Consider the following 24692-nt stretch of genomic DNA (forward strand, 5'->3'; position numbering starts at 1 on the left):
TAGATTTAAAAATGCCTAAGTATATATAGATTAATTTGTATGCACACATGGAACAAAAAGATGAATATCGAAGACTGGGACTTAATTTCAAAAATAACCAAACCCCAGAAGGCTAAACTCCAAATTAGAAAAATTTGAGTGTTAAGTTTTCAACTTTCAAATAAATTTGAGCATCCTAAGTGAAAAGTTTAGGATTACATTCCTATTTTATGGGGGTGGGGAATTTTCACTTATTGGAAAAAGAACAAATATCAGGAAATGTCTTTTAAAAGACAAGTTTGAAACAGGGTGAAACAGAACTGATATAGGCCTTTAACACCAGGCTGCCACCAAAGGTTAATAATTGATGTGGATGAGAATAACCAAATGCTTAATTTTGTTTGTATTTTACTGTAATAATTAATAAATATTTTTATTTATTCATCACACTCTTAATGTATAACAGTCATTTTGTATTTAAATGATTTATATTTAATAACTTATATGCCACCTCTACAAACCCTTTGAAAGAGATCTTTGGCAAGAACTGAGATACAGAAGAGTTAGATAAATTGCCAAAGGTCACAGAATTATTGTCAGAGGTAGGATTTGAATGTGACCTCCAGATAAGTCATTACCGTAGCCACTCTTTCTACTGGAATTCTTAAAAGGAATGGCATTCAAAGACAAGAATTTAGCTTGGTTTTATTGTTTACAGCACACTTGCATGAGGATTTCCTCACTTAAACATGGTTAAAAGTTAAATGAAGTCCAACAGAGGAATAAGACTGTAAGAGAGTACCTGGAGGATTTAAATGAATTTAAGATTCCTAGCCAAGATAAACAACTTCTTATCTATGGAACAAAAAGAAGAGAAAGGGGGGAAAAAGCCACATCCTTGACTTGAAGGGCTATAGTATATAATGACAGAAGGAATGCAGACCTCTGGAAAGATCCTTTGCCTCTTGCACACAAGAACATGCAGCTGCACCTTGAGGCTAAGTACCAGTAGGGCTGACTTTGTACATGTGAGCTCAGCGAGTGATTTTTCATGATGAGCTCATTGATGACTATGGAACCAATCAGACTTTTTTTTCAACCTCATCCTTAGTGATAAAAGAGAAAAATCCTTTTTTAAATTTTTTTATTGTATTGCAATATAGTTGACTCACAAAGTTGTGTTAATCTCAGATATATGGCAGAATAAACCAGGTGTACATATATCCATTCCTTTTCAGATTCTTTTCCCAAATAGGCAACCATATAATACCAAGTAAATTTCACTGTGCTATACAGTAGATCCCTGTTACCATCTCTTCCATGTATATATAGTATGTATATATCAATTCCATCCCTCCCTCTGCCAAATTTTCCCTTTGGTAAACATGTTTGGTTTTGAAATCTTTGAGTCTGTTTTTGTTTTGTAAGTTCCTCTGTATCATTGCTATTAGATTCCACATATTAGTGAACTTATACAATATTTGTCTTTCTCTTTCTGATTTACTTAGTATGATAATTTCTAGATCCCTCTATGTTGCTGCAAATGACATTATTTCATGCTTTTTTGTGGCTGAGTAATATTTCATTGTATATACATACTACATCTTCTTTATCCATTCTTCTGTTGATGGACATTTTGGTTGCTTCCATGTCTTGGCTATTGCAGATAGTGCTGCAAAGAACATTGAGGTGCATGTATCTTTTCTTTTTTTTTTTTTTTTTTTTTTTTTTTTTTTTGTCTTTTTGCTATTTCTTGGGCCACTCCCACGGCATATGGAGGTTCCCAGGCTAGGGGTCCAATCGGAGCTGTAGCCACTAGCCTACTCCAGAGCCACAGCAACGCGGGATCCGAGCCACGTCTGCAACCTACACCACAGCTCACGGCAACGCCGGATCGTTAACCCACTAAGCAAGGGCAGGGACCGAACCCGCAACCTCATGGTTCCTAGTCGGATTCGTTAACCACTGCGCCACGACGGGAACTCCCATGTATCTTTTCAAATTACAGTTTTGTCTAAATAGATGCACAGGAGTGGGATTGTTGGATCATATGATAGTTCTATATATTTAGTTTTTAAGGAACCTCAATAGTGTTCTCCATAGTAGTTGTACCAGCTTACTTATATTCCCACCAACAGTGTAGCAGGATTCCCTCTCCAGCATTTATTGTTCATAGACTCTGATGGCCATTCTGACTGGTGTGAGGTGATACCTCATTGTAGTTTTGATTTGCATTTTCTAATTAGAGATGTTGAACATCTTTTCATGTGTTTTTTGGCCATTGGTCTGTCTTATTTGGAGAAATGTCAATTTAGATCTTCTGACCATTTTTTAATTAGGTACCTTGCTTTTTGATTTAAAGCTGAATGAGATGCTTATATATTTTGGAGATTAATCCCTTATCAGTTGCTTCTTTTGCAAAGATTTTTTTCCCATTCTTGGGTTGTCTGTTTTGTTAATGGCTTCCTTTGCTGTGCAAAACCTTTTAAGTTTAATTATGCCCCATTGATTTCTTTCGGTTTTTTTTTCCATTGCTCTAGGAGGTGAATCAGAAAAGATATTGCTGTGATTTATGTCAAAGAGTGTTCTGCTTATGACTTCCTCTAAGGGTTTTATAGTATCTGGTCTAACATTTAGGTCTGTAATCCACTTTGAGTTTATTTTTGTATATGGTATTAGAGGGTATTCTGATTTCATTCTTTTACATGTAGCTGTCCAGTTTTCCCAGCACCACTTGTTGAAGAAACTGTCTTTTCTCCATTGTATCGTTTTGCTTCCTTTGTTGTAGATTAACTGGCCATATGTGCCTGGGTTTATTTCTGGGCTTTCTCTTCTGTTCCATTGATCTTTATTTATGTTTTTGTACCAATACCACACTGCAGCTTTGATGACTGTAGCTTTGTAGTATAGTCTGAAGTCAAGGAGTCTGATTCCTCTAGCTCTGTTATTCTTTCTAAAAATTGTTTTAGCTATTCATGGTCTTTTGTGTTTCCATTCAAATTTCAAATTTTTTGTTCTAGTTCTGCAAAAAAAAAAAAAAATCATTGGTAATTTCGTACAGATTGCACTGAATCTGTAGATTGCCTTGGGTAGTATAGTCATTTTGATGATATTGATTCTTCTAATTCAAGAGCGTGTTATATCTTTCCATCTGTTTGTGCCATCTTTGATTTCTTTCATAGCTTTCTGAATACAGGTCTTTTGCCTCCTTAGGTAGGTTTATTCCTAGATATTTTATTTTTTTGTTGTTGTGATGGTAAGTGGGAATATTTTAATTTCTCTTGCTCTCTCTCTTTTTTTTTTTTTGTTGTCGTTAGTGTATAGGAATGAAAGAGGTTTCTATGTATTCTTTGTGCAAGTTCTTTTGCTGATTATAATGTGTACATTGAAAATGAATGAAAGAAATTGATAACCACAGATATATCTTTTTATTTTGCTGTACTTTTTACCTTAGAAAAAAAGTGTTGATAGACATTTTGTTTAGGATCAGAAGAATTTGAGATTTAGGTTTCCTGACTTTCAAATAAATTTGAACTTCCTGAGTACAAATTTTAGAATCAAGTTCCTATTTCTGGGCAGAGTTTTACTTATTGGTGATAAAATGTGAATTTTCTGCTTCAAAGATAAAAGACTCAAATGATTTTTAAAGGCCTGAGAAGCCTGGGATAGTTATTACAAAACTAAATTTTAATGAGTTAAGTGTAAATGAATTAGAAACATTCATCTCAGATTTCTTATTAAAATATACATAAGGTTACAGGTTATACAGAAAGTATGCTTGGCAAAGTACATCTCAGCACTTGCCAATCTTAAAACATTTGAGACATTTTATCAGTTGTCCCAACAGCAGATGGAAGCTGCTGCTTTCTTCCATCCTTTGCTTTCATCAAAGAGGTCTTTTACTCTTAAAGTGCCTTTTTTAGATTAACTTCTTTAACATATTGCTCATTTGTTGTTCCCAGCCACTTACAAAACAAAGTTGATATTTCCTCGGGATTATAGGGAATATAAAATCCAGTTACTTGGTATCTTATCAGAGAAGAACTGTAAACCCAGGCATACTCTTTTATATGTTCACTCTATGCAAACTTACATAAAGTACCCATTAGTACATATGATGATCTGTGAATACTAAAAAGTACATATGAATAACCAAGAGTCTTCTGTACTTTCGCCTACTTTCTATAAATGTGCTTTAAAACTACATCTTTTTAGGACTTATGTTTAAAAGACTTCACTAAGCTTAATTTTTCTCAAAGAGAGGTAGAAAGTGAACAAACTGAATTTTTTTTTTTTTTTTTTTTTTTGTCTTTTTGCCATTTCTTGGGCTGCTCCCGCAGCATATGGAGGTTCCCAGGCTAGGGGTCAAATCGGAACTGTAGCTGCCAGCCTACACCAGAGCCACAGCAACATGGGATGTGGGATCCGAGCCGCATCTGCGACCTACACCACAGCTCACAGCAACGCTGGATTTTCAACCCACTGAGCAAGGGCAGGGATCAAACCCACAACCTCATCCTAGTCGGATTCATTAACCACTGCGCCACGACGGGAGCTCCCTGAAATATTTGATACAAAGAAATTCCTTGTTCCTTGTCAAATAAAGCAGAGAATACTTACACAAAAGTAACTAAATATTTGTGATTTTGAAATTCAAAGTATTTTATAAAGGACACTACAAACTGAAATTATCACGAGAAATAATTACCATTTCATTTCTGCCATCTTAATTCATCATTTTTATTATTATCAATTGTTCTCTGATAGTCCATAGTGTGCAAGACCCACTGGTCTTAAGATAAAGAGATAATCAAATACCTTAACCTTTTGATTTCCACGTGAAATCAAAACAAATTATTGAAAACAAAAACTATATTATATACTTAAATGCCACATCTTTATAATACAAACATTGAACAGCTGTACTCATTTGGGTCCAAATTATTTTCATATTTCTCTAATTAACCCTACCAAGCAAATAAGGAAGTATGTTGGCACTGATGACCTGGTCTTCACTATTGAATCATTATGATGCCCCTTAAGATCTAATCCTTTTTGTTTCTGCTCTAAAGCTTCTGCCCACTTCCTACATAACTTACACAAGAACACTTAGGATTTTAGTCTTTAATAGGGTACCATCTTATATGATCTTTGCAATTGTGCTGTGAAAATGATTGATTGGACGTTTGTAATCCACATCTTGGAATGAGGAGGTAAGTGGCTGTGTAACTTTGGAAAAATTCCTTAAACTACCTGAGCATCAATGTCTTCATTATAGTACTCGCCACATCACATATGACTGTTTGGGGAATAAAATGAGAAAATGCATATAAATATTTTAGTATAGTCACTAACTTCTTAATAAATATCAAATATTATTTATACCATTGCCTAAGACCACTTAGTTATTAATTTGTAAAATCAGCATCAACATCTCAGTCTTCTAATTTCTGGTCTGGTGTTCTCTAGGCTCTACATTGCCCTCAAGACAATTTCTAAACATGTAATAAAAACCTCCATGTTCTTGCTCCTGTTTATTTTTCTAGCCCTGTATTTTCCAACCCCTTACCCACTGGCACTGCAGCCAAGCCAAGCTTCTGGCAGGCACTGTCTCCTTCTCTCTCAGAGAACATACTGTTTTTATAATTTCTTTCTGTCCAGTGATCTCACACCCATCCTTCAGGATCCAGTTCAAGTGATGAGTGAACCTTATGGACCCACAATCAGGACATTCTGCCTCTGTTTCTAAGATTTTCTTCATCTCTGTTTAACAGCTATCATCTCATTTTTTAAACAGTCATTGTCTCTCTCTCCTGCACAAAACTGTATACTCCTTGAAGTCAGGAATTTTGTTTTACTCAGCTCTCACCCTTATGTGTATTTATTGGTTAGTATTGGCTGAATTGATTCTAAATACATTTTTTCGCCTTGATCATGCTGCCATGTATGCTCAGTATGGCTTTGGCAGACCAGTTACAAAATGAGGGATCTAAATAATATTTGATTAAACATTAACCTGGCAGATCTGATTCTCCTGGTCAAATATTGGTTCCCATTCCTTGGGAATGCTCTACTTATTCACCTGATGATGGACAAGTAGACTAGATGAACTATAAATTTTTACACATTGTTCAGATTTCCACCAACATTGCCATTTTTCCACCTTCATTTCCTGCAAGTCTCCCCCTTGTTCACTGCATACCAACTACACTGATATTCTTTTAGTCCATAAACACACGAAGCTCTCTTTCTACTTCATGGCATTGGCATGTGCTATTGTCTGCTTAGAAGAGTCTCACCCCATCTTCACATGGTTGTCTCCTCATTCTTCAGGTCTCGTTAAATATCAATTTCTTCCATGTATGTGAAAAATCAAGTAGGTCTCCATTATTCTCCTTTGTAGTTCCCTGATTCTCTCTTTCCCTCCTTCTTCTTGGCTCCTCCCTTCTTCTCTTCCTGTCCCTCCTCTTCCCCCTCTAGCTGCTCCTCCTCCTCCTCTTCATTTTCCTTTTCATCATCATCATTTGTAGATTTTTTTTTTATTTGCTACTTTCTTGTCTGTTTCTCACATTAGGATTAAGTTCCCTGAGGGTAAGGACCATATCTGTCTTGTTAAGTGTTGTTTGACAACACTTCATTATAATTACATACTGAATAAAGAAAAAAAATGAATGAATGTAATACATATGGATTTTATATATTCAGGTGTTTATCACCTATAGCTTTCTCAGGAAACTAGACCAGTTCAGATTATAGAGGCTTTATAAGTAGAAACATTAAACCTGTCAAAAAGCCTTTAGTCCCTTGCCAGACATTTATTAAGCAAACTGTTAGATATGGTACCAAGTATAGGGAATATAGTTCTTTTCATTGCTTTTAGAAAAATGATCAAAAGACTTATGTGATTTCGTCTTCAGACCCTCTCAGCTTCAGGCTACTGTTTCTGTTGGTAACTCTGACCCAGCCATACTGGTCTTCTTTCAATGTCTCCAGAATGCCATTCTTCTTACCACAAACATGACTCCACTTTGGAAAAGATGCATAAGATCAATTTATCTGACTCCCTCATGTGCCCCTACTATCTCTTTTCCTAAGCTAAGTTTCCTAATGAATGTATCCTTTAGCCTGTGCCCTTCTGTTGCAACAGACCTCTGCCTTCCCACACTCTTCCAGAACTCCTAAGACTCTATAAACCAAACAAAACCACACGCTTTTTCCCTGTGTATCCTAATGTAACTTGTAGGATCATTCTGTGATTTGTAGTAGTTCTCAACAATAGTGTAAGTGTGTTTGCTTTAGAGACCATGGTGGATATTTGAAAGACTAGGAAAGGCTCATTAACATGATGGAAGAGTGCCTCAAGAAGGTCAAAGAAAAGGAGGGGAAAGTTAAAATACTGAAGCAATCAAGTTGAATTTAATTTTGTCCTTTGAGAATCTTATGGGTAAATGAAGTCCCTAATATTAGAATGTCTTTTGTAGTATAAATAGCATATTTTTATTAGTTGTACTTACCAAAACAAAAATTCAAAGGAATTAATCTTAAGAGAAAAAAAAAGTGGAATTTGTTTCCTCTTTCCTTGCCAAATAAGAACATTTTTTGTCCCTCATGTTTTGACTGCATTAACATCTATGTTGTTTGCATACAGTTGATAAAACATCATTAAATACATTGTCTTTCCAAATTCGTGGACATACCTTACTTTTTCCTAGTATGAATTTATGATTAATATGGCTTATTAGGCCTCTAGTGTGACTTTATAAACAGAACCAAGCTGTATGCATCTTCCAAAACTGAAAAATGAGAACTAGCTTTTCTCCATTTAACTTTTTCTAAAAGTTTCTGAAAATGATGCTTGTGTTACAGTTAAACATCAGCTGTACAGCTCTCTCTTTCTTTAGCTATTAGTCCCTTAGGTATAACTTTTATAATCAAAAGGAGGTCAACTGTATCCAAATACAAATATGCCAGAATGTCTCTGGCATAGCTCTCTCCCTAAAGATTTTAGTAGTGTTACTTAAGGAGAGAGAGAAAAAGTGCTATGTTTTATCTAAAAATCTAAGAACTTAATTCATTTAAAAAATAAAGTACTGAATTATCCTTGCAGAGAACTATGAAAGCTTAGCATCTCTATGTAACTTATTTTTCTGCTTACTAAGTTTAGGCAGAACTTGAACAATCACCAAAAAAATGCTTTTATATAGGAATTACATGGCTACTGTTGATGACTGCATCTCATATTGCTATAAACTGCAGGGAGGGGGCACAGCAAAACAACTCCATGGTCAGGTCCCAGGATCCAATTAATTTCAGAAGCAGCTGAGGGCCAGCTCTTGGCCAAATTTCAAAATAGGTGGAGAACATATCTTTCTCTCTATTTAGATGCCGGTTGTCTAAGCTTCTGAACTTCACTGCTAGTAATTAATTGTTATATGTCCAATAACAGGCTTCAGGTGGAATATCTCTTAAGGCTTGACTAGATTGTGTCTTGAAGCCCAGATGCTTCCCATCAGTACACTGGGAAATGAGTCCCAGTGGAGTGACACCAAAGCTGAGTTTCATGAGAGCATTCCTCTTTCTGATTGTTTGTATGCCATTTAAAACAATTTCACTACCAAGAAGATATTTATTAAATAACCCCTATTTGCAAATAATCACACATATGAATGTTTCCCCACAGTTAATGGCATTAACTTCCAAATGTTCATTTTAATGATGTAATTGTTTCTTTTTTCTATCATTATTAACTAATCTTTCAGGCTGGTGGTTTGATGCTTGTGGCCCATCCAATCTAAATGGAATGTTCTATACAGCGGGACAGAACCATGGAAAACTGAATGGGATAAAGTGGCATTACTTCAAAGGGCCCAGTTACTCTTTACGTTCCACAACTATGATGATTCGACCTTTGGACTTTTGAAAGTACAATATCAGAAGTGATCATAAAAGCCACAGAGAAATCTGGAGAAGCCACCAAATGAGAAATTGCGTGAAAACTTCTGAGACAAACAGTATCGTCTCCCTTCCAGCAACAAGTAGCAGTTATGTGAAATCACCAAGGTTCTTGACTGTGAATGTAGAATCTTTTGAGTTCACAGAAGTCTCTACTTGGGGTGACTGTGTTCATATGGCTTGACTACAGAGAATGCCACTCACTGTCATGCTTTAAAAAGGGAAGAAACTGTTTAGCTCTCTGTGCTTCAAACTACTACTGGATCTTATTTTGGAACTTTGGTAGCCAGATGATAAACATGGTCTATTTCATGTAAAACGGAAGACAAATAAGAAAATAGGAACAACAACAAAAAAAGAGTATACATGAAGGATAAAAACAGGCCTGCTATAATTCTTTGGAAAAGATGTGTTGCACCAATAAATGGTGTTATTTCTATGCAAACCCACTAACAATAAGTTTGTACTGTTGCACAATTTTAATAAAAGTTCAGAAAGATTAGCATTGCTCTCTGAGTTGGTTAAATGGATTTCAGAAGCCTAATTCCTAAATCATACTTACAAGTTGATGTCAGTTAACACATCTTCAAATGTAAATTCCATTTTGTTAAACTATGAAGAATTGTAGTGCATGAAGAATAGCAGTGTGAGGTAGAAACACAGTCCATTACTCTGATATTTTGGATGCAGTTTTCAGAAAAAAAAGTGGACAGTTCAAATATGGACATATAAGGTGAAAAATTATCCCCCCCATGCTTCAGTTTTCATTTACTTTAAAAAAATAACTGACTTATATATAAATATATTTATAGCCTGAGTAAAGTTTAAAGAATGTGAAATATACTTCAAGCCCTTAAAACAATACACATGCATTTAATATTTCCTTTGATATTATACATGAAAGCAGTATTTTAGAGTGTGTTAGTTGAAATAAAACCAAGTAAACTGGAACAGCTCATTTTATAGTATCTTCTTGCATATGTACACTTAAGTGTAACTTCATTATTTTTAAAATGATCTTAGTTCTTCACCATGTTATTTCATGTTAATTTAATTTTTGCTAATTAACTGAAACTTACTTTCCAGATTCACCCTGTTCCAGCTTCTATAAGAGATACAATTTGAAGTCTATGAAAAGTGAAAGAAGAATTATAAATACCATTGTACATAGCATGTCTATATCCACAGTAAACCTAATAGGTGTTTGATCTGGAATATGAAGTGTCTTCAATTGATGCAAATAAACACATTTTCAAAAAAAATCTACCATAGCACTTTATGAAACATGTTATTTACTCATGTTTTTTTTTCCTTGTCTGTTTTCTTAGGCAATTTCTGATTTTAATACATTATTATTAGTGGAAAAAATTGTCGAGACTTTATGTTACATGCTAAGGAAAACACACCCCCAAAAAGAAAATTAATCACAGTCACTTGACTAAGATAATTCTAATTAATAGTCACTATAAATCTCTTAATAAAAATATTCCTACGTGATAATCTATTTTTAGTGAATTTTGGGGCACATATTTTTGTGGCAATTTGAATTTACTACAATATTTTATCAAGAAGTACTTTCTGCCTCTAAGTATTCAAGGTTACCGGAGTGAACAGTTTTTATCAAAACATGAGGGTACTATGAGATAAAATTGAAATCCGTATTGGGTCTCCTTTTTTAGAAAATAAAATTTTTTATCAGGACAACAATACTAGTTTCAGACCTGGTGGCTTGATCTATTGTGCCTTTATACCTTTCCTCTCCTTGAAAGAATAAAGCTATTCACATTTTTAGGAAATTATTTTTTAAAGTTTACCATCAACTGTTTATAGTGCTTTGTGTACGCAACCCTGTTTTGCCTTACAAGTGATATTTTCAGATTTTCCACGGCTTCTCTATTCTCGGTGACTCCTTCATAGCACCATTTATGCTCTCCCTCTAAAAACTTTCCTTTTTATTTTATTTTTTAATGGCTGCACCCATCACATATGGAAGTTTCCAGGCCAAGGATGATTGAATCGGTACTGCAGCAGCTATGACCTATGCCACAGCTGTGGCAACCCAGTGCGCCAGGACAGAGATTGTCCCATTCCTCTGCAGTGACCTGAGCCACTGCAGTCAGATTCTTAACCTACTGCACCATAGGGATAACTCCTAAAAACCTTCCTGATTGATTCAAGTGAATGAAAGTGAATGTTTTGGGTTTTTTGTGTTCCTACAGATTTTTTTTTTTTTTTACCAGTAATATTCTTTCCCAACTCATAATACAAAAATAAAATGAAATAATGAAAAAAAGGAAAATATGATATTTACTGTTTTGTTTTCTGTGTTTGAAAAGTGAAATATTATTTCCATTTATAATAAGACAGTATAAAATGTTTTATGACTCCACTGTGTACATCGTGTAATGTCTACATGTTTGCATTTAATTTATCCTTTGCATTTAACTATTTCAGGATAAGATAATTAGGCAGTAGGATTCTGTCTTTAAATTTTTATGTTAATTAAATTTATGTAGTTTCTATACTAGTTTCTTCATACCAATCACAGCTTTATTTGATTTAAATAAAATTGAAAGTATCATATTTGTGCAACTTCATCTCATTTTAAACTATTTTACAAGTTCTAAAATTAGAGATCTATGAAAGTGTGGGTTCCTTAAAAAAAAACTGCTTAATGTACTAAAGCCTCAATCTTTGAATATCTTTCAGTCTTGCATGTAATAAAGAAGCTTAAACTCCATTAGAATGTTAGATCAAAGCAATGGGTCTGAGTCCAACATCTCTACTGTGTGATTGTTATGTCCTGACTATTTTTTTAGTTTAATTTCTTGGGCATTCTTTTTTTTTATTGAATGAAGAAGTCTTTAAATTCTGTAGTGCTTTACAATTTGAAAAAGTTTCACACAGATGATTTAATATAATCCCATAATAGCCCTTTCTTTCCTCCCCCTTATATCACCCATCCCCTCTAACCTCTCCCCACTGGTAACCACTAGTTTGTTCCTATGTCTGTGTGTTTGCTTCTTTTTTGTTTTATTCACTAGTTTATTATTTTTTTGATTGCACCAAGTGGTATCACGTAGTATTTGTCTTTCTCTGATTTACTTCACTTAGTATAATGCCCTCCAAGTCCATCCATGTTGCTGCAAATGGCAAGATTTCCTTGTTTTTTTATGGCTGAGTATTATTCCATTGTGTATACACACACACACACACACACACACACACACTCACTCACTCTCCATCTTCTTTATCCATTCATCTATTAATGGACACTTAGGTTGCTTCCATACCTTAGCAATTGTAGATAATACTGCTTTGATCATTGGGGTGCTTGTATCTTTTCAAATTAGTATTTTTTTGGTTTTTGGGGTATATACCCAGGAGTGGAATTGCTAGGCCATATAGTAGTTCTATTTTTGTTTTTTTGAGAAGCCTCTATATTGTTGTCCACAGTTGTTGCACCAATTTACATTCCTACCAATAGTGAGCAAGGGTTCCCTTTTCTCCACATCCTTGCCAACATTTGTTATTTGTGTTCTTTTTGATGATAGCCATTCTGACAGGTGTGAGGTGATGTCTCATTGTGGTTTTGGTTTTCATTTCTTTGACGATTAGAAATGTTGAACATCTTTTCCTGTGCCTTTGGCCTCTGTGTTTCTTCTTTGGAAAAATACCTACACAGTTCTTTTGCCCATCTTTTTTATTGAGTTGTTTGGGTTTTTTATGTTGAATTGTTTGAGCTGCTTATAAATGTGGGATATTAACCTCTTGTTGGTCAAATCATTTACAAATATTTTCTCCCATTCAGTAGGTTGTCTTTTTGTTTAGTCAGTGGTTTCCTTTGCTGTGCAAAAGTTTTAAGTTTAATTAGCTCCTATTAGTTTATTTTTGCTTTTGTTTCCTTTGCCTTAGGATTCGCTGTCAATTGTTAAATGCTTTATTATTATATGACAATTGGCAATAAATTCTGACAACTTAGTGTAAAATAGTAGCATGCATTTTAAGTATATCTGAGTTTGGTGTAAAAGGGAAAGAGTATAAAGGAGTGTACCATTATCAGCTATTTCTGCCCCAGAACTGGGACTACCCTACCCAAGTTCCTCTTAAATGAGTAACATTTCAAGTACATGTGTGCTTCCTACATACGCTGTAAGAAACCAGAATTGATTTTTTAAAAAGATACTAAAACATTGTAAGTTAAAAATGGACTTAAAAAACATAAGCACACATAAGAATATGTATGTACTTTAATGTCTAAGCATCAAAACACTGATATAAATGTTAGAGGAGAAAATTATTAAGGCTCTAAATTAACTCAAATGTTTCTGTGAGAAGAAAGGTATAACAATAATATTCATAATGAGTTGCTGGATTATAGTTACATAGCTCTCCCCTTAAGATATTTTATAGGTTTAGTGGCAGAGTATGAATCATTCTTAATAAATATAGTGAGCAACTGCCAGCATCCAGAAGAAGCATTAGGAAGGTATTAAGAGTATAGATTATTAAGGCATAAGGGAATTTACAATCAGTGAGAAAAATAAGCAAGTTACATTAATGAGCTGTACAAAAAAAGCTTTTAATAAAATCAGTATGTTTAAGCAGCAAGAAGAATTAAGTGGTGAAGTTTGTGTTATGTATAGCCGTGTATAATAATAATGTGGAAGGAAAACAAGTAGCTGCTACTCAGTAGTAAATTCTGTGTGTACATGTTTTTAAAATTTAAAGAAATATGTAGGCCTCCCTCAATTTATGCAATATGTTTCATTGGCATCTGAGATTTGCTTTGGAAGTTTATTGAGAGTTTGCAGAGAGACAGAGAGGAACTGCAAAAGCATAAAGATGTCAGAAAGCATGGAGTTATGGGGAACATTGAGTCATTTAGTGTGAATAGACTGTAAAGTTTTTTTGAGAGAGGGGCAGCAAGAGATGAGACTGGAGATAGGGCTAGACAATGAGGGACTTTAAGTCATGTTCCCAAGCTTGGGCATTATTTTGTTGATAAAGGGAGACAATGAAGGGTTTTGCACACTTTTGAAAGACTGTACTTGCTGCAACTAGTAGATGCATTGAAAGGAGGTAAAACGAGAAATTACTGGATCAGTGAGGACATTTATACAAGTCTGTTAGAATGAGGACCTGATGATCTACACAGCAGTACAATACGAATGAACTGGATAAGCTGAATTTTGAGAGGTTTTTAGGAAAAATAATCTGAATAATTCAGTGTTTAGATGGAGAGTGGGAAAGGGTCAAGGTCATTCCAGATTTTTGTCTTAGTTAATTAGATAGACAATGATGTAAATGTCCAAAATAGGGGAAGAGTTTGGGGGTGTGACTGATGAGTTCAGTTTTATTTACATCTTGATTTATAGATACCAGGCTTGACAGTGGAATATATGGGTCTGAGTTCAAGCAGCACTAAAGTGAAAGTTATTGGACTCTATATTACCTAGGCATAAATGAAAATGACTAGATGAGATTATTTCAAGAGAGTATATAGTGAAATATATCTCAGTGAAAAACTTGGTGGAACATAAAAGTGTTAAGGAGCAGATAAAGAGAATTCAAAAAGGAGATAAATTATGGCTAGACAGACAAGAGAAAAATCATCTGGAGGAAATGGAATTATGAAAGTCAGGTGAGTCGACTGCATCAGGAAACTCACTATAAAGGGTGGAGGCATTATGATTGAAAAGTGTCCATTGAATTTGGCATTCAAGAGGCCATGGATGATTTTCGTGACGGCAGGATTAGAGGTGTAGGGATTAGACACCAGAACAAGAGAGTTGTGAATAAATGGAAGGTAAGAACAAGAGCGAAATTAGAGTTCAGACCCTTCTGATTTAGAATGACTTTGAGGACAACATAATAGATTGGCAGTTTGTTAGAAAGACAGAATCTCAGACCCCACCCCACTACTGAATTAAAATCTTTATTTTAAAAAGATTCAAATGACTCTTATTTTAACATTAAAGTTTGAGAAACTCTGGTTTAGAATAGACTTTCAAAAAGATAGCTGAGAATGAAAGGAGATAGAGTACTAGAGGGACAGGGATAGGGATAGTTTTTAGGGTGACAGGTGTGTGGATGTACTTGCAGGCTAAGGAAAATGAGCCTTTAGAGGAACTGGGGCTGAAAGAAGGAACAGAAAAGTCCTTAACAAAACAAGTGTGTTTGAGGTGGCTCAGAACGTGAGATTGAGTAGCAGCAGTGAAAGGAGGCTTAGTTTGAACAGAAGGATAAACATCTCTTCCTCTAGGAGAAGAGAATAGGAGAGAACGAAATGGCTTCTATTTCATCACAAAAGTGGGATAGGAGAGAACGAATGGCTTCTATTTCATCACAAAAGTGGAAGAGAAGGAAACTTTATGAGAGCATAGGCAATTCAATTACATAGTGTTTGAAAATAGGTCTGGAATAACTCCTTAAGGTAATGGGAGAACTAAACATCCAGAGGAATTACAACTTTATAAAGTACTTCTAAAGGTTTAATTGAGATTGGGAGTCATGAATGTGAACAGAGTAATCCACTTTTCCCAGTGATTTTCATAGGTGTGAAAGTAATGAAATAGCCTCACCTAGATGCTCACTCTGCCACACCTAGGTCACCTTACCCACCTGGTACCCACATCAGCCTGCAGCATTTGTGCCTGTAAATATTCACACTCAAGAAAAACTGATCCTCTTGGAAGTCCACCCAACTTCCCCTAAAATCAATTACTCACCCTCTGTGCTTCCATGGCATTTTACTTCTACTTACCTTACGAGGTTTTCAGTTTGACTTGTGTTCCAGTCAACTATGAATGTACTTGTTCTCTGTCCAGATAATGAGCATTTGGGTCAGATATCAAATTTAACTAGTTTGTTTTTTGTTGTTTTTTGGGGGGAGATGGATTTTTTTGGAATAAGAACCCACTATTGTGTCTAGAATATTCTTGAATCTCAATTGTCAAGTGATTTACACAATCTTTTTCTGTTCCAGGCAGTAACTTGAATTCTCGTCCTATGTCTTATTTTACTTTGTGTTTCCAGCAGCTGGTATAACATGAAGACAGCTTAGATGGTAAGTGAAAGCTGGTTGGGTGAGGGGGTGGAGGGATGGATAGACACACGAATGAAAACTGCAGAAACTCAAATTTATCTATCAGAAATTTTTTCTTGAGTGTTTGTATTTTAAGAAAAATGCCTTTCTGCTTTCAACAAAAAGATTATAAAGACACATTTTTCCAAACTTAAGAGTTCATGTAAAAAGAATATCAGATTATTTATGTACTAATGAGAATCATATGGGCTACATTTTTCAAAATTAAATATTTTTTGTTTTGAGTATAAGGAACAACCAGAAACAAGCACTGCATCCTAGCATGACAAAAACATTTGATAATATTTGAGTTACCTATGTCCAAACAAGTGATTATACCTGAGTCTAGTACCAAGCAACAACACTGATCGGAGCCCCACCCCAGGAGGGGACACCCAGAGAGCAGGATAACAGCATTTCCAGGGGCAGTGGAGCAGGGAAAAGGAGACATGGGAATTTCCATTGTTGTACCAATAAACCTCCACAAAATCCTCTACTGTGGTCTCTTTGGGACTATATCTGATATTACTGCTTTTGTGATACTGTAGATTAAGAAAGGGAATGAGCCATTTGGAGAGAGTGACTGGGATGTAGTTAGGGCTCAGTAAATGTGTGTTAACTGGTAGTCTCTTGGTGTCAAGACTCGGAGATGTCTTCACAGCAGACACTGTTGGTGCCTTGCGACACTTCCACTTCATAGGAAAGCCTGTTTGCTGGGAAAACTTGCAACTTGTGATTCTCTATCAAGGGTTATTTGGGGGGGGGGCGTTTTTGTTGAATTTTGTTTGTTGTTTTGTTTTTGTTTGTTTGTTTGTTTGTTTTCTGACCAGGAGAGCAGCCTCAGCTCCTGCACAGGGTTACCTAGAAGAACTGGATGGTTAATGTCCCAATGAACAGTCTTCAACAGTTGACAAATATCTGTGGATGAACACCTCGGCTTATTTTCCCCTTGATCATGGTAACTCTGGGATGTATTCTACACTGTATCCCACATTCGCCAGGAGAAATGAGCCACTAGCTTGGTAGCACACTCTTTGTTGTCTTAATTTCTCACATGTCTTACTTCCAATCCTTTACCAGTCTTCCTGGAATTATCTCTCAAGTAAATTACTTGCCCTTAAATCCTTTGCTCATGCTTTATTTCTGGCAGGACCCAAATCAAGAGAAGTCTATATGTATCAGCACGTTCTTGACTACTGATAAACAAAGATGCCTTCAATAAGATATAGGACAGTTGAATGAGAACTATCAAGAGGTGCCTCTATAAGAACAGGCACGCAAAGAAGTCTCCCAAAGAAGTCATCTAAATACCAGTTGTGAATCATATTTTATTTTTGTTACCATTATGCTTCCCTTTATAAAATTTTATTACATGTACCAGGCTAGAATCAAACGTACAATGGATAATAGAGATTTGTACCATCTATATTGGAGGAGAAGAGATAAAAATGATTGTCCCTGAGGCAATTTGGGGGCGACCATGGGACTAGGAAGTTCTCCAAAGTGGAGATGAACCTGGAGTGATATACATTAGAGCAGACAAGTCATACTACCCTTCCTCATGAGAAGATGCCTCTCCCACTGTAACATTGGGCTATTTCAGATGAAGGGGGTCATCATATTTCTTTAGGGTGGTTCCCAAGTTAAATGCATCCTATATGTACTGCTTACACTGGCCCAGAACCAAGGCAGTGGCCTACATCTATAGTCTATATTATTCTTGACTTCTTCCCTATTGGCATACCTCTCATTGCCCCATTTCCTATTTTCCTGCTACCCTTTCTGCTGCTCCAACCTCATTCCTCCCTGATTATATAGAACCACAGCATTTTTAGTCCTATAAACCATATAATTCACTCTTTCATGTTTTTAAAAGTGATTAAATGCAAGCTCAATCTTGTTTTCAGTATCCCCACTTCACTGGAAAGCATGTATTTGGCATAAGACATTTCAGTGTGTTTTACTGTTTTCCAACATGAAAACCTTATTTTGTCTTTCCTCCCAAGAAACATTTTATCAAAATATTTATTTCAAGCTGTCTTGTCCTTTTGTATTATTGCCATGAGCTTTCTGCTCAGTGTCTCACAAAGTCAAAAATCAAGGCCTCAGCAAGCTGTATTCTCATCTGGAGCTGAGGATCTATCTTAGCTCACTGTTGGAAGAATGAAGTTCTTGAGGTTGTAGAACTGAAATCTCTTTTTCCTGCTGGAGGTGAGCTGGTGGCCATACTCAGCTCCTGACTCTTTTCAGGGCAGATTGTCTGTATGGGTTTAATCTAATCACATTAGCCCTGTAAACATGGGAGCATTCAGAGACAGGCATGAAATGCATCACATTCATAGTCCTGGGGATAATGCGGGGTGATACAGCAAAAATTCTGCCTACTGTAGTTGAGAAACAAAGGGTAGAATAATAATACCCTTATCAGGAAATAGATCTAGTGTTTTGAAAATGATGCATATTCAGTAAAACATTGTCATATATATATAGCTAATGTCCAAAGAAACCACCTTCCACAGAGGACAGATATCTTTAGATGGACACCTCACCTGAAAATATTTTCAGAAGATCTAGGCCAACGACTGAGCACTGGAAAATTCTCTTACCCTCTCTGAAATTGTTTCCTCGTCTATTAAATATGGATAATAATGATAATTTTTACTTGCCTTTTTTTTTCTTTGCAGTATCATTGTCAGAAACAGTGAGATAATGTAAGTAACTTTTGTGAGTATAAATCTCAATTTCACAAGCCCAGACAAGCAAGAAATATCATAATACTTTATGTTGTGATGATGTTACATAATAGATTATATATTTTAATCATCTTAATATTACCTTTAAATCCCCATCAAATCAGGAAAGAAATCACTTCAGTCATTTTGGGGGCTTCCTGACCCCAGCACAATGTAGAAGTTCTAGATTCTTATGGAAATTCAAGTGCATGAAGACCCCATCTCCAGTCACACTCCACACCATTGACCCCCACTTTGGCAATCTTCTTCATCATCCCTGAGATGCTAAAAGTCTGGGGGCTAGACCAGAAATATATTGCAGCCAGACTGTTGTAAATCACAGTTCTCAAACATAAAAATCTCCCCCACAGAAGTCCTGCATGTTTGTGCATTTGGTCTTGCTATCAGGAATGACTTCCGTTTTCCACCCTGTGTCCAGGGCTACTGAAAATCTCCAAAACACCCTTTAAGACTTTGCTCAAACATTATTTTCTCTATTTTATCCTCCTTGATCCACAACTGCCTCATCCCCATGCCCATGAGTCCATCATATTTTATAATACAAGATATTATTGTTACTTGCTAATTTACAATAGCAATAGCTATTGACCTTAATAAAAATAAAGAACTAAACACCAAATGACTACTGGTTGAATCACACAACATTATTTATGAAGCATTCTTGCTGAAAACCAAACCTAAATCCTATCCAGCCTCTGTACCTTTTATAGGATTCATATTTAACGGAACAAAGTGTAACATATGTTTATAAAACAATCAGGAAAATTTGAAAGAGAAATCTTGGAATCTTGCATGTCCAAATGGTAAAAGGGCATCAGAGAGTAGACTTATTAAATTTAAAAAATTATTTTTCAACCTCATTCTAGATTATGCAAATGTTGTTCTTTAAATTTGACTAGTAACTTTTAATCTTCCTTCATGTATCAGTTTTTCTTACAAACTGATCAAAGTATTACATTTGAGTATTTTATAAATGAATTCAAAATCCACAAGGATTCTTTATGTGTAAGAATTTCAACAGGTGAAGAGAATGTTTCCAATATTTTTTAAATGTGCAAGGAATACAGTTTCAGAGTAAATGCAGTCAAAGCACTTTCAGAAACAGAATTGTTTAACTTGGAAAAACTTCTTAACATTATCTCTCAAAATTATTTTTCCATAACAAATATTCCTTTGAATATTAACTTTGTTTAGAATAAATATATAATTTTTTAAAAATTGTCCATTATTTATCCTACTAATAATATCAATTTATCATCAACAAGTTTGGAATACACTTTTATGTAGAAAAGTGTATACAATTTAAAAATGGGCAGAGGATCTGAACAAACATTTTTCCAAAGAAAACATACAGATGGCCAACAGGCACATGAAAATATGCTCAACATCTCTAATCATCAGAGAAATGCAAATAAAAAACATGATTAGATATCAACTCATACCTGTCAGAATGGCTATCATCATAAAGACCACAAATAATAACTATTGGTGAGGATATGGAGAAACGGGAACCCTAGGACCCTGTTGGTGGGAATGTAAATTATTGCAGCCACTATGGAAAACAGTATAGAAATTCCTCAAGAAATTAAAAACTAAACTATCATATGATCCAGCAATGCAACTCCTGAATATATATCTGAAGAAAACAAAAACATACTTGAAAAGATACATGCATCCCATGTTCATAGCAGCGTTTATTTACAATAGCCAAAATATGGAAGCAACCTAAGTGTCCATCAATAGTTGAATGGATAAAGAAGATGTGGTAAACTTACATACATTAATATGTATTTAATGGGCCATACAAAAGAATAAGATTTTGCCATTTGCAACAGCATGGATGAACCTGAAAGATATTATGCTTAGAGATATAAAGTCGGACAAAGAAAGATAGATACAGCATGTTACATATATATAGAATCAAAAAAGTGAAACGAATGAATATAACAGAGCTGAGTCACAGATAGAAAGAACAAACTAGTGGTTATCAGTTGAGAAGGAATAGGGAAAGGGTGAGATAGGGTAGGGGATTAAGAGCTATCAGGTAGAAAGCAAACTACAAAGATACATTGTATAGCACAGGGAAAATAGCCAATATTTTATAGTAACTTTAAATGAAGCGTAATCTATAAAAATACCGTATCACTATGCTGTACACTTGAAAGTGGTATTTTAAATCAACTATACTTCAATTAAAAAGTATGTAGATTTGCTTTAAGTCCAAAATTTACAAGTTCCTTTAAAGTATTTTGTCTCCAATTATATGTGTATACAGAAGATTTTTATGACTATACCTGATCACAATCCAAAGTATTTTAAGGAGTCTACTGTATCTTACGCCTATAAGAGTTTATATACTCTAAGCATTTCTGGACTTAAGCACCCTTTCATCCAAATAGCTTACCTATGAAGAAATCAGGAAATGATGTTTTCTCCTCAACATTTCCCTGGAATTCTTTTGAAAACGTCCAGTAAAAAAAGCAGCTGCTTCATCAGTGGTTACTATTCACAGTTATTTCCACAAAACATTGTTTTTATTAAGAAAATAATTTTCTACCAAGAATGCGTCATCTCTGCTACATCTTTCCTTTTGTGGTTTATAAAAAATAAGTAGTTCTTTGTTTCATTATTGAAACCGAATAGAGAAAATAACATCAGCTGAGACATGTTAGTAACATTTGTGCCTTTCTCCATCTGCATTGCAAAATTCATAGGTTGGGTGGCTTCTTTCTAATACTCATGTCTACCCATCTGCATCAATCTTGTGCATTTTTCAGTGATTTTATGACAAAGGCATGCATTTAAATATGTAACCATATTTTTATGTTGTTTTCTGTATATTCCTTTAGCCACTTTTAGTGTGACAGGAAGAATGATCCTGTCCCTAAAAGTATTTGGCTTTCTGTTTTTGATCATCAAGTTAACAAACCTCAAAAAAGTCTTCCATATATTGATTATTTTAATTACTAAAAATTTGTAAGATCTAGTTGTGTGTCTTACTATGTTATACATTATGCAGAAGTGTATGTTTATTTTTACAATCTGACTACTTTTGAAATTCCTCATACTTAATGTGAAAGTCAAGGCACCATGGGCTGTGTGGGTGGTTAGTAAGTCTTAGTTTCTTTGCATTGGACATCTTTAGTTTTTACATTTTACTGATTCATTTTTTTATTATTAAAAAAATTAAATTTTATAAATAGAAACAGATGTTTTAATGTTTCCCTCTATAAGCAAAGTCCTGTCCTACAGATTCCCTGGTGTAGAAACCTCTCTTCAAAACCACTCTTCCCTCTTGTAAACGCCTCCTAGGTAGAGACGAAAGTTTCAATCGTATTTGTCAACCTAGATCCAGCTCAGGGTTTGGCACACCTAAATAAATATTTATGCAGCTAAAAAGAACTGAAATATTAAATATTTATTAAGTTATATATACTCTCACTCTTTCAGAAAAGAAAATTTTGCCTGGTTGACCGTACTTAGTTTATTATCTAAGGTTCATTTCACTCATTTTTAATGACCTGATTATAGATACATCAATGTTTAATGGTAACAGTAATTTCGTTTAAGATGAGCTGTATTTTATCACAGTCCTTAAAAATAAGTACGCCCTAATATCTGAAGTCTGATTTAGAATGTTATACATAGCTGCTTTATTTAAAAAGTAGACTCTGTTTAAAAAACAATTGTGCTATTCTCAGTGCCATTTCCTATATTTAAGGAAGCAAGAGTCAAACCACAAAACAATTGCTGAGGCATGATATGTGTGCTTCTTTTAGATATTTAATAACTACCACCAAAACAAATATTTCTTTGCTTCCACTTAATAATATTATTAGCTTTAGTCTCTAAAAACATGCCTGAAATTTAAAACTTCTCCTTATTAACCACTGTTTATTAGCCTTCAGTAATAAACTTGGAGCTATAAAAAAAAAAGAAGGGTAATTTTCTACCTTAAGGGTTTGCTGTGTGACTTAGACCAGAAGCTGCATGGAAATGATTCAAGGTAGAGATCCAATTTTAGCTATATTTGTAGTTCACAGTGGTAATTATATGGAGCCAATAACCCCTAAATTATGACACTTGAAATTCCAAATTCCAACCACTCCATATTTATGGAGCACCCACTGTGTAGAAAATGGAGAGCTAAAAACCAAATAAGCATTTTATTGCAAGGAATGAGCAATTCTGTTAGGACAACACTGTGTCAAACCCTCAATATCATACCAGTCACTCTGATAGGAAATTTAATGAAACATTAATAACTGGACTAACTCAGGTATTTATTTTTTTCTAGGATATTAAGGTCTTGTCCCTGATTCTGTCACACCCTGAATGCTGGTTGCAACATACTGAGGATCCAGACAAAGGTTGTTCATCATTTCCATCCCAGGTCTTGTGGATGTTAAGGCAAGTCTCCCAGATTCTATTTGCATGAATGCTCTTAGTTCCCTTCCATACAATAGTGAATGGGAATGACGGCCTGGTTCCCAGAAAGCAAACTGACACCTTCAACCAAGGAAGGAGAAAGCACGGCTGTTCCAACATTTTTAGGAGGGCATGTCAAAAGAAAAAAGAAAAAGAATACCCAATAATAAGGAAAAGGGTCATCCCTAGCTAGAGGTAATATGCATCAGTGAGCAGGATACATTACTAATAGGCGTGCAAGAGTAATGGAAGACCAGGTCTAGAAAGACAAGATTGTCAGGAAACCAGCACCAATTAGATGTTCCCAAATAGAATCGATTGTGCTAGTGTTACAAGAAGGCTGAGTATATATCTGCATGTGTGTGTGGAAGCCTATTTGAGGGATTTTTTTTTTTTTCATTTTTTAAAGTTTTATTGAAGTCTAGTTGATTTACAACGTTGTGACAATTTCTGCTGTACAACAAAGTGATTCAGTTATACGTGTACACACATCCATTCTCTATCTTGAGGAAATTTTGATCTGTGGCCTGGGGGAAGGAGGTACTCTCATTAACATTTTAGTGGAACTGGGGCAAATAGCAGACTACCCAAAATTGCTTTTGGGAATCTCACTATAAACAAAGTAGAACAATTGCAAAGCCCAGTCTAGAGTGGGATAGGGAAGGTGAGGCTGGGAGATCCCAGTAATAAGATAGAAAGAATTTTTTTAAGAAGTTGTCATGGATAATAAATAAGCAACAACTGAGGGGAGTGTTTCCCCTGAAGGCAGAGTACAATTTCATATCCAAAACCCAAGCAGGGGGGAGTGTGTGACTTAGAAGACAAAAATTAGGTTGATAAGAGGCAAAGTTTTCTCTTTTTCTTCGGCCTTAGTTTTAATTTTTTTTTTTTTTTTTTTTTTTTTGCTTTTTAGGCCCACACTCTCAGCATATGGAAGTTCCCAGGCTAGGGGTTGAATTGGAGCTGTAACCACCAGCCTACGCCAGAGCCACAGCAACGCAGGATCTGAGCCATGTCTGCAAACTACGCCACAGCTCATGGCAACGCTGATCCTTAACCCACTGAGCAAGGCCAGAGATTGAACCTGCATCCTCATGGATGCTAGTCGGATTTGTTTCCACTGACACAATGGGGACGCCTCTCTTTGGCCTTAGCTTTAAAACACGGAGATGTTAGAGTACTCCTGGGAGAGTGAAAAGGGAGTTAGAAGCCACCTCCTCCAACATTTATTTGTTTTGTTTGTCTGTTTATTAATATGGTAGGTTATGTACATTAAGCCACAGTCTGGAACAAGAGTAACATATTCTCTACTTCACTGAGTTTGTATTTTTCTAGGGGAGATTTAACTGACACATAAATAGTTTAACAACTAAGACAGATCTTAATAGTATCTATCTCAGATAAGGACCGATGCTGTTAAGATAAAGCAGGGTAGGATGTGAGCATGCAGCGGCAGGGGATGAGGGGGCCATTTTAGGAAAAGTGGTCAAACA

General features: G+C 35.3%; 1 protein-coding gene and 1 long non-coding RNA gene across 7 annotated transcripts in view; both read left to right on the top strand.

Annotated features, from left to right (window-relative positions):
• ANGPT1 (angiopoietin 1) overlaps positions 1–11165 on the top strand; it is a 308232-nt gene extending 297067 nt beyond the window's left edge. For 4 of the 6 annotated variants that reach the window (XM_021088688.1, XM_021088686.1, XM_021088684.1 and 1 more), the window contains one exon: positions 8739–11165. In XM_021088688.1, coding sequence (XP_020944347.1) covers positions 8739–8899 — 161 coding nt within the window. In that variant the 3' untranslated portion in view covers positions 8900–11165. 6 annotated transcript variants of the gene reach the window in all.
• LOC110260240 lies at positions 12596–23628 on the top strand. The gene is made up of 4 exons (XR_002343166.1): positions 12596–16000; positions 16849–16976; positions 18703–18729; positions 23069–23628. It is a non-coding gene; the product is annotated as an uncharacterized LOC110260240 (long non-coding RNA).

This window comes from Sus scrofa, chromosome 4 (assembly GCF_000003025.6).
Source record: "Sus scrofa isolate TJ Tabasco breed Duroc chromosome 4, Sscrofa11.1, whole genome shotgun sequence".
Classification (NCBI taxonomy): domain Eukaryota; kingdom Metazoa; phylum Chordata; class Mammalia; order Artiodactyla; family Suidae; genus Sus; species Sus scrofa.